Source organism: Primulina eburnea, chromosome 1 (genome assembly GCF_022965805.1).
Source record: "Primulina eburnea isolate SZY01 chromosome 1, ASM2296580v1, whole genome shotgun sequence".
Taxonomy (NCBI): Eukaryota; Viridiplantae; Streptophyta; class Magnoliopsida; order Lamiales; family Gesneriaceae; genus Primulina; species Primulina eburnea.
In genome coordinates, this window is record NC_133101.1 from 61,815,941 (window position 1) to 61,834,493 (window position 18,553).

The 18,553-nt window shown below is 34.4% G+C and overlaps 2 protein-coding genes across 4 annotated transcripts; both read right to left on the minus strand.

Annotated features, from left to right (window-relative positions):
• Positions 1 to 257: 257 nt before the first annotated feature.
• On the minus strand, positions 258 to 12,155 carry LOC140838104 (ADP-ribosylation factor GTPase-activating protein AGD3-like). Of its 3 annotated transcripts, XM_073204196.1 has the most exons (20): positions 11,789 to 12,150; positions 10,704 to 10,780; positions 9,676 to 9,776; positions 8,994 to 9,064; positions 7,971 to 8,033; positions 7,211 to 7,255; positions 6,116 to 6,181; positions 5,949 to 5,996; positions 5,733 to 5,828; positions 5,607 to 5,648; positions 4,568 to 4,783; positions 4,336 to 4,467; positions 4,014 to 4,247; positions 3,760 to 3,846; positions 3,366 to 3,680; positions 3,037 to 3,182; positions 2,870 to 2,960; positions 1,599 to 1,749; positions 1,277 to 1,514; positions 258 to 673 (listed from the first exon to the last, which is right to left on the minus strand). In XM_073204196.1, the coding sequence occupies exons 1-20, from the start codon at positions 11,831 to 11,833 to the stop codon at positions 559 to 561; spliced, it is 2,379 nt and encodes a 792-aa protein (XP_073060297.1). In that variant the 5' UTR covers positions 11,834 to 12,150; the 3' UTR covers positions 258 to 558. The 3 variants fall into 3 exon arrangements, with proteins under 3 accessions (XP_073060297.1, XP_073060293.1, XP_073060290.1); XM_073204192.1 differs by having other exon boundaries at positions 1,277 to 1,749; positions 4,014 to 4,241; positions 11,789 to 12,155; XM_073204189.1 differs by having other exon boundaries at positions 1,277 to 1,749; positions 11,789 to 12,154.
• A 3,885-nt stretch (positions 12,156 to 16,040) lies between these two features.
• LOC140809287 (uncharacterized) lies at positions 16,041 to 18,545 on the minus strand. Its single transcript, XM_073166870.1, has 6 exons — positions 18,395 to 18,545; positions 18,075 to 18,118; positions 17,653 to 17,808; positions 17,407 to 17,565; positions 16,645 to 16,736; positions 16,041 to 16,305 (listed from the first exon to the last, which is right to left on the minus strand). The coding sequence occupies exons 1-6, from the start codon at positions 18,543 to 18,545 to the stop codon at positions 16,233 to 16,235; spliced, it is 675 nt and encodes a 224-aa protein (XP_073022971.1). The 3' UTR covers positions 16,041 to 16,232.
• Positions 18,546 to 18,553: the final 8 nt, after the last annotated feature.

Consider the following 18,553-nt stretch of genomic DNA (forward strand, 5'->3'; position numbering starts at 1 on the left):
ACAATATCTAAATTTCATAATTATGTTTCGATCGTTTATCAACACCGTGTAACACACATGTACTTTCTTAGTGGTAATCGAAATATAGCAAAGAATGCGATGTTTTTTGGTGTAATACTTGATGATCGTTTCTTTCATTGATGGGCATTTGAAAATGAGGTTGGGGGAAAATAGCAAGAAAACTTGGGGAAGAATTGCAAGTATTTAGATTACAAAACTTCCTATTCAAAATATCTGCGACATCTTCAAGCATCAAGTAACTCAAAACAGGGCACATATTACTAAATGAGTAAATGGCCCGGGTCTTCCTCGTTACATCAACATAACATCGATGGTAAAAATTACAATCCTGTATTTACGGGGGAAAAAGCAATATTGTATATCCTGGTAACAAGATTAAAAAAAAAAAAACATACTCCTCCTCCATGCATCTTCGAGGAGAAAAATAATTAGCTGCTCAACATCTCAATCCAGAAAGATGGCAAGCAAAGCTACAACAAACCATCCCCGATATTTTTGGATTGGATTTTCTTGCTAACATAAATATAACAAACAATGCTATCTATTTGCATGTTTTAAGAAAGCGAGAAGCTCAACATCATCGAGGGCCGATTCTGCAATGAGCTGAAAAGGAGTTTTACCTTCTTTGTCAACAGCTTCAGGATTTGCTCCCCTGCAGAAAAGGAAAATGCACCATAGTTAGAGAGATTATGAGCTCAAAACAATCTTAAACCGAGAATGTCCCAGATTCCTGTTGGAATCACATGTTAAAAAGTCAATATAAAAACTAGGAGAAAAGAAAATTTCACATAATTAATCCAGACAACCCTACCCTATAATATGATCTCAACAAAGAAATCCCAAACCAAGATCTTCCAAGGCTCCAACGTTCATCATGCTAGATCGAAGTTGTATTAAAAGTCAGGTAGCACTCAACTGTGAGCACTAGTGTTTGTCATAGTGCTGATCATTTTGAATTCTACAAATAACATCACACCTTCCTAAAGTATTATCTACACAATTACCACGGTGTGGACTAGAAACTCAGCAAAAGGTTCTATTTCTGTACATAAAATCAAAATAGCAGCAGCAGTCATAAGTCATAACCTTAAGTTTTGGAATGAGGGAATTTGTGAAACTCAACTACAAAAGAATTTTTTGGTTTGCATGGAAACTGCATATTGTCATTCCCTTCAAATTATTGTTTCATAGATCACACACACACACACACACACACACACGCACACAACATAGCAGAGAACGCAAAGCATATCACCTGGCAAGCAGCAGTTTTGCGATTCCAATTCTTCCCCTAATAATACTATGATGCAGTGGAGTATGAGCTCTTAGATCACAAGCATTTATGTTTGCCCCGTGCTGCAGGAGCAGTTCTACCATGCCAATATCGGCAGTTTGACAGGCAAGATGAAGCAAGGAAAATCCATAAAAAAGATCATCAATGAATCTGTTTTCATCTTCTACTTGTGGTTCTGGAGATCTTGAAGTACCATCATCTACAGCACGAAAATTCTGATCTGGATTTGTATGCTCATGTAATCTCATTACATTGGCTAAAGATGTAAGGGGTGAGGCCTGACCATGAATTGAATTGACATCTGCTTCCCATGCGACAATAAGGTGGTATACTGCTTTCTTGTCATTAGCACGTACACCGCCCCACAACTGTTCGGCAACTGAAAGAAGACGCTGGCTGTCCTTTACCTTGTGAATGTAACGCTTTTCTACATACTGCAATCAAAGAGGCACTATGCTTTAGGTTAGATATGAAACATAAAAATTAATTCGAGAACTATATATAGCCTTCTTATACCACCACCTTCTTCCATGTTCAATATTTCAGCAACCGATGATTAATATTTCCAGTGAATTCTTGATCATGATTAATATTTCTAGTGAGTTCTTGATCTTAGTTAATTATAAAATAAACGGCAACCATGTTATGTTATCATTTTACTTTGCAAGGATTAACACACAACTAGAAACAAATCAAATATAGTACTACTAGGGCTATCTGTAAATTCTAGGACTATAACATAAAGTTCATGATATATTAAGTTTAGTGCAATCCCAATCTCTAGGAAGTCAGTTGTATCAAAGTCTACAGATACATTTTTGAAATGACCATTGAACACCACAAATACGTTAAATTCCACAGGCTTAGCTAAAGAATTTCAACCATAAACTTATGCCTTTTTGTTTTCTGCGAACCTAACACAAGTTATACATTGCTAGAGAAAACCTTTTTGGTGGCACTGGAGAAATGAAAGTTTGTGCAAGTATGTTTGCACATAAATGATTGATGGAAATGTAACAATTCAGCTTTCGCGCACAAAAAGCCAGAATAAACATAAGTTTGAACATTTAAAAGACTGAAAAGTTGTGGTCTTCGCAAGAAACGGTTGCTACTAGGATAATGGACAACTACTAATATCTATTATGGCTGATAGTGCTCATCCTTCCACTCTATTTTAGGACTGGCTTAGCTTATTGAGAAAAATGATTGCACTACTTCCTATGTGAAATAAGTCCCATGGAAATCTGAATGTTAAAAAGTCATTGAAAACAAAGGCAGGAAGTTTGGCATTTAATGCCATTTCCAGAAAGAAAAGCTTTAAGGTCTCGATCAAAGGGCAATCGCTCGCTCCACACATTCCTTGGAAAAAAGTTTTCTCGTCCATAGTAGTTTGTGTCATATCACTATGCCTTCTAAGCTGCTTAAATTCTGAAGATATATAGAGATTGCCATATTTATCTATCGATTACTGCTCAGGCATCACTATTCCTAAGAGGATTGAAAGCAAAAACACAAAAAAAAAAGAAACTGAATATTAATCAAATGAGGTGATACCTTTGCTTGAATGAACTTCTCTTTCACTGATATATGATCGCTATGCTTTGGTTTGCTATAAAACTTTTTGTGTTTGTCAGATTCAAGAGACCTGTGGTATAAATATCATACTCGTTATAAACAAATATGAAGAACATGACAATAATGTTGATTCCGGTAAACTTTACCTTCTTGGTATTTCATCTGCCTGAACAGTTCTACTTGCTTGCAACAATCCCTCCCATATTGAGTTGACAAAGACGTTGCCAAGTGCTTGAAACAAAGTAATGACAGAAGGTTCCCAAACTTTCACATCAAGAGTTAATGATCTTACCTGCATTAAAAGTTTGGAAAGCCATGAGATGAGTGTATAGATGTCAAATATTTTTTGGCTCATGATTAACATCCTCGGTAGAAATCAAACACTCCCTTGGATTTACATCGACATCAAAATAGAAAATAATTGAATCCGTGGACAAAATTATTTAGGCACAATAAGGAAGCTATGTCAACTTGCCTTGGATATATGCACACCAAGATTGCGATGAACGCCAGAGCATTCAATACATATAAGAATGCCAAGATTCAAGGAAGCCCAATCTGGTTCAGGTGCACCACAATCGGCACATTTATCATTTCCAGGCAACTTTTTCAAAGCATTGACTGGCTTTTCATTTTTTGAGCTGCTGGGTATTTGGACTGAACTTTTGGATACTCGCATAATATTTCGTGATGAAAGATCCTTTTCCGATGCATATTCTTCAATGGTCCTCACATCATGGTCAGGACTTCCAATGGGACTGCTTTCACTAACTGGACTACAACAGAAATGCTGAGATACAAATGAATTATGATTACAACAATGAGAATACAAATGAAAGAAACTGCCCATTCAATCACAATTTGTTTACCCTCTCAGGAGTCTGTGAACTCAGCAAAGAAGTAATAACTCCAGTTATGTTTTCAATCCAGTCCATTTGGTCTGCTGCATTTTCTGCCTGTATCAAACAAGGAATTGCCAATTATCATATCCTTACGTCCACGGAGATATATACTGTTGAAAAGCATGTGCAGCACAGAAACTAAACCTCGGACATATCGGCCACTTTAGAGTTTTTGTGAAAGAGATAAAATCAAAAATTCTATCTGATGCAAAAAAGTCAACCTGTAAAGTGTAATTTTTTGTCGGGGAAATAATCCTGAAGCAAAATCTTAGATCAGATTGCTCTGCGTCAACTTTTATTGTTGATGTCAGCAGGTTCACCGTGTGACGTGCAACAGATTTTTCATCATGCACACCACCATGGTAATGAGATGAAAGCCACCGGCTTAACAGTCCAGAACCAGGTTCAGAGGGAGAACTTCTATGTATGGGAATAGGACCGTTAGAACCCTGAAACTGAGTGCCAAATGATCAAGTTAGCAAAAAGTATCATAAAACTGAAACAACATGCAGGGCACAGTGAGTTTGTTATTCCATGACTCACAGTTGGCCTGCTCCATTGTTTGCGATAATAGAATAGCCTTCCCCGGCTGTCAAGAACAAAAAATCTTCTCTTCCAATCGCCTCTCAAATTGGAGGATCGTTTCGAGAGATATCCTTGTTTAATGGTTTGTACCTACACTATTGAAGTCTTAGTTACAGAAATGACATCTCTAAAAGAAATAGAAGTCTAGAAAGAGAATATTAGAAATGCAAAGGCAGTATCAGAAAACAACCTTTCCCTCAGAAGCAGAGCGCATCACTGCATCTATCATTTTATGGGAGTTTCTGGAAAAAGACTGTATACCATCCGTACTTGTGGGACCATAAGATCCACTAAAAGACCGTCTGTTTTCTTGATCAACTTGTCTTTGATATTCTTGCATACGATCATTGAGTGCTGCTTGCTCATAGTTAGAATTTTGTCTTGCTTGTTGGGCATAAGCCAATACCTGTAGTATAGTAGCAAAATGAACAAAGAGCGGGTGCATGTTGAGATGAAAACATTATATAAAGGAGCAGCTAAGAGTACCACAAATCGAAAAAAAATTCCTAAACCGTGAACACTAAATCATATACTTGGATAACAATTATCTATATATGCAAATCAACTCAAATCAAGAGGCATTTGTCATAGCTTTGAGTAACTACATCAGTCAACAATTTCAATCACTGCAAATAACTTCATTGTAGAGGATGAATAATTGCTGCCAAAACCAAAAGGTTGTGTAATAATTTAACGGACTATCCTCCCCAAATATAATCTTGATGAGGAAGATCTGAAATATTTACCATAAAGCCTCCAAACCAGGCTTGATAAAAAAAATTAAATTTTCTTAACCCATCCTCATTTTAAGGGAAAAACTATCTGCTGGAGTACAAATTGTCCTTTGCGGGGAAAAATAAACTGCATCATCTAGTATATAATCATTTAATTCTGAATTCATGCTAGTTCCTATTCCGTTATCATGGCAGGACCATTCCTTGTCATACTTATTTTCACTTGCCATTTCAATACTTTCTACTGCTAGTTGTTCAATATCAAATTAAGAAATTCCTTTGTACAAAGAATCTAAAGGAAATCAAAAAATTCAGATAGGCATTGCTGTTGCTTTTTCCCTGAGAACAATCATCTTTCTTTAATTTTTCCCATATATTGGGTAAATCAACTGCAAATCTATTCTTTTTAAAAGAAAAGTACAATCTACACACGAAAAATAAGAAAAGATATAGAGAAATGAGGGTACAACTGAGAAACAGTGATACAAAATACACCTGATTAATATAAGGCTCCATTTGGTGCAACAGTTCGTACCCCTAGCATAGAGAGGAACTTCAGAATAAGTAAACAAACAACAATGCACACCATGAGCAATGACAATTTCTCATTATGCCACAAACCTGTTTAAAGTAACGAAGATGAGCATCCATTGTACCACCAACAGCCTCTAAAAATTCAAACCTCTTCTTTGCTTCTACAGCTGAGAGGGCACGGACCTGAATTTGAAAAGGAGAAAGCAGGGTGCTCAAAATCTTCCCCTTCCCAACTGAATCCTTCAGCATTGCTGTGTGATATAGAAAATTTGAAACTAGATGACTTGGAAGAGATTATCAAACCAGATTGAAGCGCGTTTGTTCAAAAGTTGATCTTGCATTGTGGAGTTCCTGGAAAATCTTGATAAATTAGAATTCAACAGATTATGGTAACCCATGGCAACTATCTGATAGTTACAGCCACAGGAATAAAGTGATACTGAATTAGATAGGTATTCATGGTCAGATACCTCCTCTAGGGCAGTAGCTATGTCTATCCTTGAACTTTTCCTGAGCGATAAAAACTTTTCACGAACCTGAAACATGACAGGGATAGACATTCCAGTATATCAAGTACCAGTCTATGTCACAGAAGTGAAACAAACCAACACTGTTTTTTTCTTGTTTCAAATATGTAGGAACTAGACTGCTAAAGGATGGTTGGATTTTATTCAAGTCTATCTTACAATAGTTGCATAGAGCGAAGCATACCATTTCACTGTCCAGATATAAAAGGGAAGCAGTTTATGCTGGATTTAATTTCTACCGAGCGAAACAACACCCAAATGGTACTAACAGAGAGATATTCACTATCTTCCTTTGTATCGTTCCCTACAAAGGATAAGTAGCTGTTCCTATCTTTTATTGAGGAATTTTAATTATTAAGTTGATCCTTGTAATCACTCTTATGAACTTGCACATAAAGTGTTAAATTCGGTGAGAAAAGAGAATACCATAAAATCAATATCAACTCCAAGTTCACAACAAAACAAGACCTTCTGTTATGTAGAATTGTCAAGGTTTAATTTATCTGCCCCATATAAACGTCTCCTATCAATGCAATCACTTCGAGTCTTCCTTGTTTACTCACCTTTTGATGGAAAAGTAAAAAGGCAATAATGGAAGGACTAAGGAATGGAGATGACTTCAATCAGAAAGAGTTTTGGATAAGTAAGTGATAGTTGTTCTTCTGTTTTGACGCTCATCTACAGTGCAGTATGTCGTCCCTTCCCTATTTTGCAAATAATAAATCTACGACACAATGTGCATTTGAGGTAATTCCATTTGGACATTTTCGCTTCTGAGACACCATAGCCACCCTGCAGGTGTTTCTGTCATTCATCTGAGTTACTCATATATCCTACATATTCAAATCCTTGATATAGTATTCTTGTATCTTTTATGCTTGTATCTTTAGCACAACTTAGGCCCCCCACACCGCCCACTTCATGCTAATCAAGTAACAAAAAATTAAGGATAATTAAAAGACACCAAACATCAAATTTGGAGAAAAATCACACTTAAAGTTTTAATATTGACTTCAGAAATAATGACTCGATCCACACCTGGTCATAAATTGCATTGGCTTTGTCAAAGCGCTTGCGGGCTTCCTGTGTTTGATCAAATAACAACAATGTAAGATACAAAATTCCTAGGAATTACGTGAGAGGTGGGGAAAACTGCCAAAATAGTAGAAATTTTTTAGGTGCATGACAGAGGTGTAGATGTAGGTAGCCACATCCTCCCAAATTTTGATACAGCTGAAATTAACATCCTTGAGCTCAGTACAAAATCTTCATTTTCTTCGACAGATGGTCCACGAAAAGGTCAGGTTAAAAAAGGAAGAGCTACAGATGGTATGTACAATATCCCAGGTTCGACCAAGCACATATCTAATCTATTGTTTGAAACTAAGCAAATATGTAAAAATTCAACTTTGCTGCTAGTTCATGACAGTTGAAGAGTAATAATGACTTATCCATCAAAAAGCATTTATAAAAATATGTGCCTGAGTTTTCACATAGAATCACTGTATTTTTATTTCTTAGGATGATCCGTCGTGTTCTTCATCCATAGCTTTTACTACACCCCATCGCCTGGATACTAGTCATTAGCTTATATCTAATTGTGTATCTTAGCATAATTTAGTAGTTGCTGGACAATGCACGCTTGCAATCTAAACTCACATGACAATAAACTGAAAATGCATTAGTACGATGATGTTTTCTAGTGATTAATGCTGTCCTAAAATCAGGGCCCACCAATAAAATGTACGGACCAGCAAAACATAAAATATGTGTAACACAATTGTGAAATAGGGCATACCTTGACATCTTGAAGATCAACATTAGCAAAGTACATAAGTTTGTCATTCAGCACGTGCTCTACCTAAAAGGGACAAGTGAAGAATGTCAGCAAGAAGCCACAAAAAGATAGAAGTCGTTTCACATACTTAATATCAAAAAGATATTTTCAGAGCCAAATATCTTGATAAGGAAAGTTCACAGGGACGATACAAGCTCAGAGGACAATGATTACATTGAGGCCCCATAAGATTTCTATCATTACCCACTATTTATTCAAAGATTCCTGCTCACAAGTCTAAAAACCATTATATTTCCACTTATCAATAACATCGATGGGTGACTAAGAGTAACTGTAGGGGACAAGAACCAAATTCAAGAAACACTGAAGAATGCTACAGTCTCTCCAAGAAGTTTAAGATATGGATCATAAAAGGGGAAGATAAGCACACTTATGACAAAATATTGCTTCTGATTTCTAGTGATGGTATAAAGTATGGCCTGCAGACTACCATAGGTCCAAATCATGGGGTTGTAAAGCCTTCATTGTTCGCCAAACATGTAGCCATCCGAAGTACAACTTCGAGAGATTACAACTCAAATTGGCAGTGGAAGTCGATTAACATGTAAACTTGAAGCCTAGAAACCTCGCAAATGATTAATACGGAGCATAATTCTAGAAACTCCTTGGGCATTAAAGTAAACATGAGAACATCAAATTTTTTTGGAAAAACATAATATATGAAGGGGATAAGACTAGAATCAGTTCCTTCTACGAAGAACTAACGTGGTCTCCTATATTTGATCTGTGATTCTTGATTCCAAGGTGCCTTGGACTTTTCCTTCTTAACAAATTAGCCTAAACTCATCAGCCCCTATCAATGCTCACCCGACACCCATTTTTTCAATAAGCATGCATATATCACATATCCTGGGATTTTGACAGAGCATATTAGTAGTAAATCACCAAGTTATCCAGCTATTGCGCTATATTGTTTACCAACAGCATGAGCTATAATAACGTAAGAAAGAGAAAAGTTTCCACCTGTGACCGAAGAATTTCCTTGTAAGTTCCAATTTCTCTGAGTGCAATTGCAAATTTTTCCATATCTGGGCCTGAAATATAACTAAACTTAAACCAACATCGCCAAGACTTGAATATACAGAATTAATAACAAAGAATACACAACAATTATTTATGACATATTTTATGGGTTAAATGTTGTGCCATTAGATTTTTTTTCTAGGATCTTCTCATAGTCGAATCTTAGCAGTTCAGAGATGTCCATGTTTAGCCACTAAAGTGATCAGATGGCTTAGTTATTGTATAAATAAATCTATAGCTACCAATTCAGCTTCGGCACATAAGGCCTCTTATTATGATGCCTAGCCCGACCGAAATCAGAAATCACAACTCAAAAACTTTGACTTGAAGTTTCGTTGAGCACAATATTGATTAATCCGTTGCTGTCCTCTGTCTGGCAAGCCAGTCAAATCCAGCCAAAACATTCCTGCTATAGATTTCTTCTTCTTAAAGACAAAAATTTGTGCAAGAATAAGAAACAAAAACAACTAGCAAATCCAACTCTCTGTCACTGCCTTATTTTATCTCTTCTTACTTTTTTAGTGAGGAAGATTGAGAAATGTGCGTAGTTGACGAACTTTGCCTCCTGATTTCCATTCATGAGCATGGAAGAGTATCTGTATTTAAAAAATTAAAAATATACCTCCAAATGATACCGATATTGGATCGTTATGTCCTCCAGAAAAACTTTCAAGGGAGCTTGCGAAAGCAATGTCCATATCATATGCTTCTCCAAGTCCGTCTCTATGTATCCAATAAAAAAGGGCTAGTAACAATAAAGGAAAAGTTTTGCAGAACAGCATGTAATTGAATATTTATTACATGATAGAAAAAGTTAGAGAACAGAGAAATGAAGAAAAAATCTCACATTTTCATCTGCCAAAACAAAACAAAACAAACGCTATTATCTATTTTTATCCTCTTCCCCCATTTCCCACCTCGTCAATCCGCCCAACATAATCATTAGTTTTAAATAATTTTTTCTCACTTCTAAAAAATATGCTATTGTTATATTATATTATAAATTCAAAACATTAAATTTTCAATTTAAAATAATTTATCCAATAACTTTTTACATAAATTAGCATCTACGGCAACAATTCATTTTTCTCAAAACCGAACATGGATTTTATTTCCCCGATATTTTCCCCCAAAACTCCAAAAAAAAAAAAGAACCGAACAACCATCCATGTTTCATCAATTCTCCATTACCCCCAAAAAAATCATGAAACAGATGACCATATGCTAAATTTGACAAGATTTCGTCAATTAGAAAATGAAGATAACAAACCGATCTACTTGAACCAAAGTTAACGATGTCCCAGAGTAAATATGTGAAACAAAAAAGAGCAAATCGGTCAAGCAAAGAAGGAAAGAAGATGTTTAAGATATCAAGTACAATTTTATCCATCCATCCACATATTCATAAGTGACACACAAGCTGCATCCAACACTTATATTCACGAACACAACACAAAAGTCATCCAGAATTTCGCAAGGTTACAAAAGTTAGAGCCCAAACAACTGTTTTTGCACAAGATGCTTAACTGTGCTAAATAATGCACATATGATAATTAAAAGATATCGTTAAAATAAAATTCGATGCATAAGCTGAAGACTATCTGTATAAATTATCAAAGATGTGAAAAAAATGCATAGCTCGTAAGTTACATGTACTTCCGACATCCTTTATGAAACTTAAGACTTCTATCCCGTAATGTCTCAGCAGTGTCTTCCAGCAACTGGATCTGCATGGTCAAACAAAGACTATGTGTCCATAAAGTTCAGACATAAAAATATAAGCAATCTCTGTACGTTAGATTGGGTATTTGAATGAAATATAAGAGATGAAACAATTTTGTGTTTTATGTTCAAAAAAGAGAGAGAGATGAACCTCTAGAGCTATTGAAAAAAAAGTGCTACGAATAGTTAGAAATATTGCTGATTTTTTTTAATCAATACCATAGTTAATGACATAATTATTATCATGGTACACTTGCACCCAATCGGCTGAAGCCAGGAATCAATGACTACTGTCATGCCCATATCTTAGGATGCATGTCTCTAATAGAAACTACACTAAAATTTTCCATTAGACACATGAGCTTATATATCAAAAGTAAAAGGCAGTGGGTATTTTTCAATCTTTGTCTGTAGATTCTTAATTAGAAGCCAGTCATCGGTAGCCAAACCACTCCTCTCCTTTAAGGCGAGCTACAACCCGGCCTTGCCGTCTTTCCAAGCAGGCCCAGACGGGAAGTTCTATAAGATTTTCATGTTGAAGGAACCTCAAGAAACTGTTTAGAGTTTAATCAGAGACTAGCTTACTGCAGATACTAGTATGTAATAGAAACTGCCACTAAAATTTTCCATTATACTACTTTTTCCTTTTCTTCTTTTTTCTCCAACTTTGGTCTTGAAAATTAAAAAACCTTCCAAAATGCCTATTGCCCCAATTAAATTTCACTTTCAACATTTTATAACAAAGTGTATCTAATAAACCCCAATACTGTAACGCGGCCAGTATTCATTCACTACAACACTGCTCTCTAATTACAACCGATTTAAAGGTTACCAAAGTAACTCTGCACAAAGTTATTATTCTTCAAAAATAGGCATTGAATAAAATGATAAAAAGTAAACAACTCCCTCCAGTAACCCACACAATGTAGAGAATTGAAGCTCTAAAGGAAAGCCTTGAATGTCTGGGGAGTACACTTGATACATACAAAAAGAAAACAAGACATGAAAATAACCTGTTGCCGAAACATAGGCGAATCATCTAGCCTGGTGAAATACATATTTGTCTCCTGCGTATGACAGCCTATTTTACGTCATTAATTGATCCCATTACACCGTTTAAGGGAAAAGACGCAAAATAGTAGATGATATCCGAGCAAACCACATGCCCACAACGCAATCGAGGAGCCAGCGATCAAAAGATCATATCTTGATGCAAATTATCAGAGTCAAACCTGTCTGGAATAAGGAATTCAATAATATATTGAAAAAAGAGAGAAATAAATGATGGGTTTGATTCAGGAGAGGTGAAAATGGAGGAAGAATGGGGAAAGGGGGACCATATTTTGCGGTATTTCATGGCTGTCACAAAAGAGAGCTTTTTTATGTATATGTTCTCCACTTTTATATATTTTTGGTTTAAATTATTATATATTAATATGCCTTTCGTTTTAACTTTCAGAGCGCGCCAATTTCTATCCCTGTTTGTTGCCATGTGCAAGCTCTGTCCGTGACACAACCCTATTCATATTCACAATAAAAAGTAATACTCTTAATATAAAAAATAATATTTTTTCATAGATGACCCAAACAAGAGATCATTCTCACAAATTCGACCCGTAAGACCGTCTCACACAAGTTTTTACCGTCATCGACTCACAGACAATATATATATATATATATATATATATATATATATATATATATATATATATATATATATATATTATTATTAGTATTCGAGGTAGGATTTGTTTTTGTTTCTGTTGGAAAACAGTTCATTATTATGTCAGATAAATTCTGTTATTTAGAAAGACAATCAAATGAAATGGATGGAGGAGTGAAATTTGTGCTTTTGTTTGATGTTTTTTAAAATGCCAACTATTTTGTTAATTCAAAATATGATTCATTAAATTTTATTTTTTAAAATTTAATTAAAGAAGGGTGTCAAATCTAACAACGAAAGTGCATATGGAGTATGTGATCCATTTATGAGTAGTCTTATAATTTGAGTTTAGATTTCATCCTATAGCTTTGAATTTTTTAATTTTTTTGTCATTTTTCACTGAAAGTCGTTAAATCTATTAAATATTAATTATTTGACATTAATTCTTTATTACATAGTCTCACTTACTCTAATTTATACAGTATGTTTTTTCATTATTATTCATATCATATTTTATACATAATAATGAATTTCAATGAATTTATCCACAAAAAATAATACATCTGGCTCTGTTTGGACAAGTATTTATAAAAGTAATTTTTTATAAAATATTTTAAAAATTGTTTAAAAATAAATATGTGTTTGGAAAACTATTATGTTAACATATTTTAACATTTGAAAAGTAACATGTTTTGATTTTTATTTTTGTCTTCCATTTTAAAAACATCTAAAAACAATTCTCAATTTTTCTTTAAAAACTATATTTGGAGAACACTTTTTAAAAAGTATTTTCATAAATATTTTACAACAATTTTATAAAACACATGATGTAACCAAAATTTTACCTTCTTCGAATTTTCAAATATTTGGGTCGGATCGGTAAAAAGGGGTCTGCAAAGATGAAAATAAGGTTAGGGGTGTCTGAGATGTTTCTGACGCGACCTTCTGATGTTTAAGTCAGAGCTCCGATCATGAATGCAGAAAGCAAGGAATATAATAATATTAAGAAAGCAAGAGAGCGGAAGGAAGTAAATGTGTAAAAACACAACAAATACCTGATATTTATAGGAGCACAATGAGTTTATTAACTTGCTGGGACCCTTATCAGATTTAGTGGATTTGGCCTTATCTCGTGTTTATTGGGATTTCTTCCCCATCATTAGAGATTTCCAAGTATTTTCCATATTAGCGAGATACAACAAATCTAGAGTTGCATTTAGTTAATGGGCTTGGGTCGACCTTTCTTCTTGGTACAACTACGCTCGGCCACAAGCTCATGTTCTTGAGCTCTGTCCTGACTCTTGTCTTGGGCTTGCTTTTTCCTGGGCTCGACCCTAACTCTTGGGCTCGGCTCTTTCACTCAGCTACACATTCATCTTTATGGGCTTAAGACTAGTGCTTTTCATGTTTAATTATTTTATCGGGCTTGGACTTTTTCAAAAATATTGGATCTACTTTTATTTTTTGTGCAAACAACTTTAGAATTGAAGTCATAATAAAAGTCGGAATTTCTATTGGTGCAAGCTCCACCACAAATTCTGCGGGATGTACAGGGCCTCCTCTTAGCAAGAGAGCTTGTTGTTTATTGTAACCTTTTTCTACTTTCCAAGATAATCTTTTTTTCTGGGTTTCTTCCCTCGATTAGAAGATAGACCCATTTCGCGAGGACATTGCAAAAATTTTCAACCATGATAATAAAGAAAGATATTAGGATAAATGGTAAGAAAAATGTACTTTAGTGTTATCTTATTTTCTTGTGTGGAAAAACTCTTCTCAAATTCTACAATGGTCATGACTGATAAGTCCTTCTCCTCGTCAACATAAAACAAAAATAAAATATAAAGATGACAATTAGCATGTCGGTTGTCGTTCTAAACCAAGAGGAAAATCCAATTCCAAAATATTAGACTTTCACGTCCATAAAGACCTTCAAAGTTATTTATTAATCACTCTCGTAAACAATAATAAATTAACAAAATTTCTTGTATCACCAAGCCCAACCCCAAGAAATTAAAGAACCCAAATAATTGAACAGACTAACAGGGTTTATCTACAAGTCTCATTATTACTTATTTATTAAACAAAAATAACATGTCATCCACAATTTAAAATTTAATAAGGAACGATAAAATATATTCCAACACAATCTTATTTATTTAAAAAATTTATTCGTCTAATAATTGAGGTGTTATATATTTCCCTTACAATTATACTATAATTATAGTGAATTTCAAATCTATTATTGAAGTTATTTTAAATCAATTGAGATGTGTGTGATTACATTAGAAATTAGCAGAATATTAATTTGAGTTTCCTCGATTTAACTTATCTAAAAATGAAATAAATTCGTAATTATAGATTTCAAATGTCTCAATCCATATACTGTATTTCCTTCTCCTCTTACTTTTATTTTATTTTATTTTATACATACAATTTGGTAAGATGAATGAATGACTATTGTGTAGAGACAAACGAGTAGCTAGTTATTTCTCGTATTTAGATCCACTCAAAGTCTCAAAATCAAACCCGATCAAAAGCGTATCGAAATATTATTTTTAAAATTAAAACTTTAAAAATATTTTTTATATTAAATTTTTTATGTTATGAGTTATATAATTATTTAACTCGAATATTTTATTTTATTTAACAAAAAATAATCTCTCGATATACTTATTAAAAATTTTGATTTTTTTAATTAATCGATTAAATATATATTGTGATGAATATTTTTTGAGTGTATTCTCCCTCTATATTGGATTTTCTATTTTATTTTTCTCGTAAGTTTTATGTATTAGATTCGTATGCTCAATAAAATCACTTCAAACAATGTAAAGTTAATTGTGTTAATTACTTGTTAAAATTTTTGATTTTTTTAATTGGTTATATATATTGTGGTGAATCTTTTTTGGTGTATTCTCCCCCTATATTGGATTTTTTATTTAATTTTTTTTCCCTCAGTTTTATGCATTAGATTTCGTATGCTCAACATAATCACTTCAAACAATTTAAAGTTAATTGTACCAATTTCAACCATTGTTTATTTTAAAAGAAAAAATGAAGATTGTCATTATTTGTAGGAGCCATAATTTTTGTTGGTTCTATGACGAAATTACATGAAATAAATGCAATTGTTCTTAAAACAAACTTTATATCAAGTATATTTGTCGATGGAAATTGAAATATTGATTAAAGATTTCGTAGATGACAATGGATGAAGATAATTTATTAAAAATATGAAAAAATCTTGAAATACATGTTTGATAACACGTGACTTAAATTGATGATTAATTGAATTCCAACAATAACTGACAAACGTATTAATTTGAATAATATTAAGAATGAACAACTTTTGGGTTGACTTTCAATCTATCTTTCGTTCGTTAATTTCAAGTTTTAAGACAGTGAAAAAAGATACTGCTCAGATGAAGAAGAAAAACCTCACTAAAAGGATATTAAAGAACAATGATACTTGAATGTTGTTTTTAATTAAATAGATGCAATCTATTTAAAATTATATAATATTGTTTAAAATAGTGAATTATGTTTATTCATAGCCAAGCCAACTTTCAGACGGATTTAAAGTATAAGCAACACACTGCCTATAATAGAACACAAATTTCATAATAAGGTTTGAAGTTTGAACTCAGTACCATAAGAACATTGAAGTAGAAATTAACATGGCGCATGCATAGCTATTCACTCCATACTCTTCTAAGTTATCAAGACCCTTGAAAATCACAGGGATTTGGAGTCATAATTTGTTAGTCCAACCACCACCATGACGAACAGCTGAGTTAATACTTCTCATCTTCTGAATCATCCTCATCATCCTCGTCCTCAGAGCAGACATCGGGGGCATTTAGATACCTTGTACATTTGACCAAAAAAAAACCAATAAGAGAAGACAACACATGCAAGAAGACAACACCCAAAAAAATGTAAACATGTTTCATTTTAAAAAGAGATGTTAAACATGCAAACATTCATCCAACATCTGAGCTCGCGCACTACCGAGGCACTCCACCTAAGTAAAATAACTAGCCAGCACAATCACAATCCCCATCACTGAAATTTGCAAACACGACACAACTTTTAAGATCATTGTCAGCTAGAATGTACGACTTTCCAACCAAGACATACTTAAAGCAAGAATGTATAAATTCCCATCCAATGACAAAAGAATAAAAGAGTTACACATCAAGGTACCATTCGTAAAGAGGGTGATCTGTCCCAATTGGAGATGGACCAGGTAAACCATCTACGTGGCCAGCTGGAATCGTAATTTCACAATCGCCATCCTAAAAATGCATAACAAGATTAACTTCCAAACTTCATATGCCAATAAAAGGATAAATAAAGATAAAAAGTAAGCCTTTGAGGATGCATTTATATTCCTCTTTCGCCTATTCAAGCCCAACTCCAAAATTATGGCGAGTGATATTAGTTTCAAACTTGGTCGCAGGCTCCACTTATGCTTAGGGCGAAGCCTCGCTCTAGCATCAGACAACATCAATCCGTAGCGAAGAGAATCTTCACATATTTAATCAAAAGCACCCTGCCAAATCATCCGGCCGCAAGAATACCACCACATTTTAAAACAATATTTAGATCGTATCGACCTACATATTCCTGCTTTGTCATCTATGTCAACTCTCTGCAGTTTCATCTCTTATAGTTAATTGCTTGAACATGTGATTTATAAACTCACAGAGCTCTCGTTCAATTAACAAAAGTAACGAGCACCTGTTTTGAAGAGCTAAAAAATTAGTTAAATCCAAATCCATGATGAACACACGGGGTTTTATTTCATTCGATCTTTGTTCGAATTTCGTGCCCGACACTAGTGGCACTGGAGATTGGTATTTCAAGATTGTAAACCAGGAAATTTCGGCCATCGCCATCAACACAAGACATATCATTGAACATTCAAATAAACCAGGAACAATGATAAAATGGCGAGGATGGTACCTTGATCTCACATAGCAATACATTACCCCGACGATAAACACCTCGAAAAAGACGGCGCTCATCATTTTCGTCCCTCTTTGCCCAAAATGTCAAGCAGAAAATAGCACCACCAGATACACGGTTAACCTTGACAACCTTATCGAGAACGAAATTCTTTCGCTGTAACCAACCAAAAAATACGCAAACAAAACCATTACCAGTATTAAGCAAACAAGGCTATTAACAACATCAAATAATTTCTCTAACTTTTTTCTTATTGTAGAAGTTTAAGGCCGTTTCCGCTTTGTCATTGATATGAGATAAACCACCGACATGAAACTGCGTCGTCCCTCCACCGCATATAGCTTTTCTTGGATCTCCACAGCATATAGATTTTCTTGGATCAAAATATTCATCACATAACTGTCAACAAATTTAAACAAAGTATAGTTTCCCACATTCATGTCTAAAGATGGGGTGTGCGTGTAAATTAAAGACGATCACAAATAACTGTCAAATAATAATACAGTAAAACACTCAAGTGTAAACTATTGTATATACTCATAGCCTAGTAAAAGAATACTATAAATTCGTCTTTCCCCAATTCATGTGCATGTGCATCTTCACCGGGAAAGCTAAAAGATCCAAAGGATCGAATCACATGGATTAGAAAGCAACGAACAACTTACATCACGTAGCCTTGAGTATGACAGCGATCCCATTGGATGAAGCCCTGCAAAATGAGGAACCCATTAATTTGAATCCACTCTCTTTGATTCTCCACGCTTTATATGCACACAAATCCAATTTTTTTGTTGGGGCCCTAGGTCTCGTAAGGAAATTTGGATGAAAAAGTTTTCAAACATTTACAAAAGCAAATTGAACACATCAGAAACTCAAATTGTATTTTCTATTCTATCCTTTCGGCTAGCGTAGCATAAATTCCACACAGAGTGGGTTAAAAAAAACAAAAATAAAACAAAGAAGGAGGAGAAAACCAAACATTTACCGCCAACTATCACCGGCTTTGGCCTGCGAAGCGGAAATACGAAGAGATCGAAGGGGAGATATGATCCCGATGGGCGCCCTAATCCTCCACGCGTTCTGTTCTCCAGGTCTTTTAATAGAAGACGTGGGCCGGATTTGGGGCAATGGGCCATAACTCGCT

What these genes read in the sequence shown, in the direction of transcription:
- LOC140838104 (XM_073204189.1), bottom strand. Translation starts at nt 11,833, where the DNA reads ATGTATTTCACCAGGCTAGATGATTCGCCTATGTTTCGGCAACAG. An exon ending in AATATCGGTATCATTTGGAG is followed by an intron (nt 9,065 to 9,675) that starts GTATATTTTTAA and finishes GTTATATTTCAG; the next exon opens with GCCCAGATATGGAAAAATTT. An exon ending in GCAGATGAAATACCAAGAAG is followed by an intron (nt 2,961 to 3,036) that starts GTAAAGTTTACC and finishes TTTATACCACAG; the next exon opens with GTCTCTTGAATCTGACAAAC.
- LOC140809287 (XM_073166870.1), bottom strand. Translation starts at nt 18,545, where the DNA reads ATGGCCCATTGCCCCAAATCCGGCCCACGTCTTCTATTAAAAGACCTG. An exon ending in AAAGCCGGTGATAGTTGGCG is followed by an intron (nt 18,119 to 18,394) that starts GTAAATGTTTGG and finishes CTCATTTTGCAG; the next exon opens with GGCTTCATCCAATGGGATCG. An exon ending in ACTTCTACAATAAGAAAAAA is followed by an intron (nt 17,566 to 17,652) that starts GTTAGAGAAATT and finishes GGTTGGTTACAG; the next exon opens with CGAAAGAATTTCGTTCTCGA.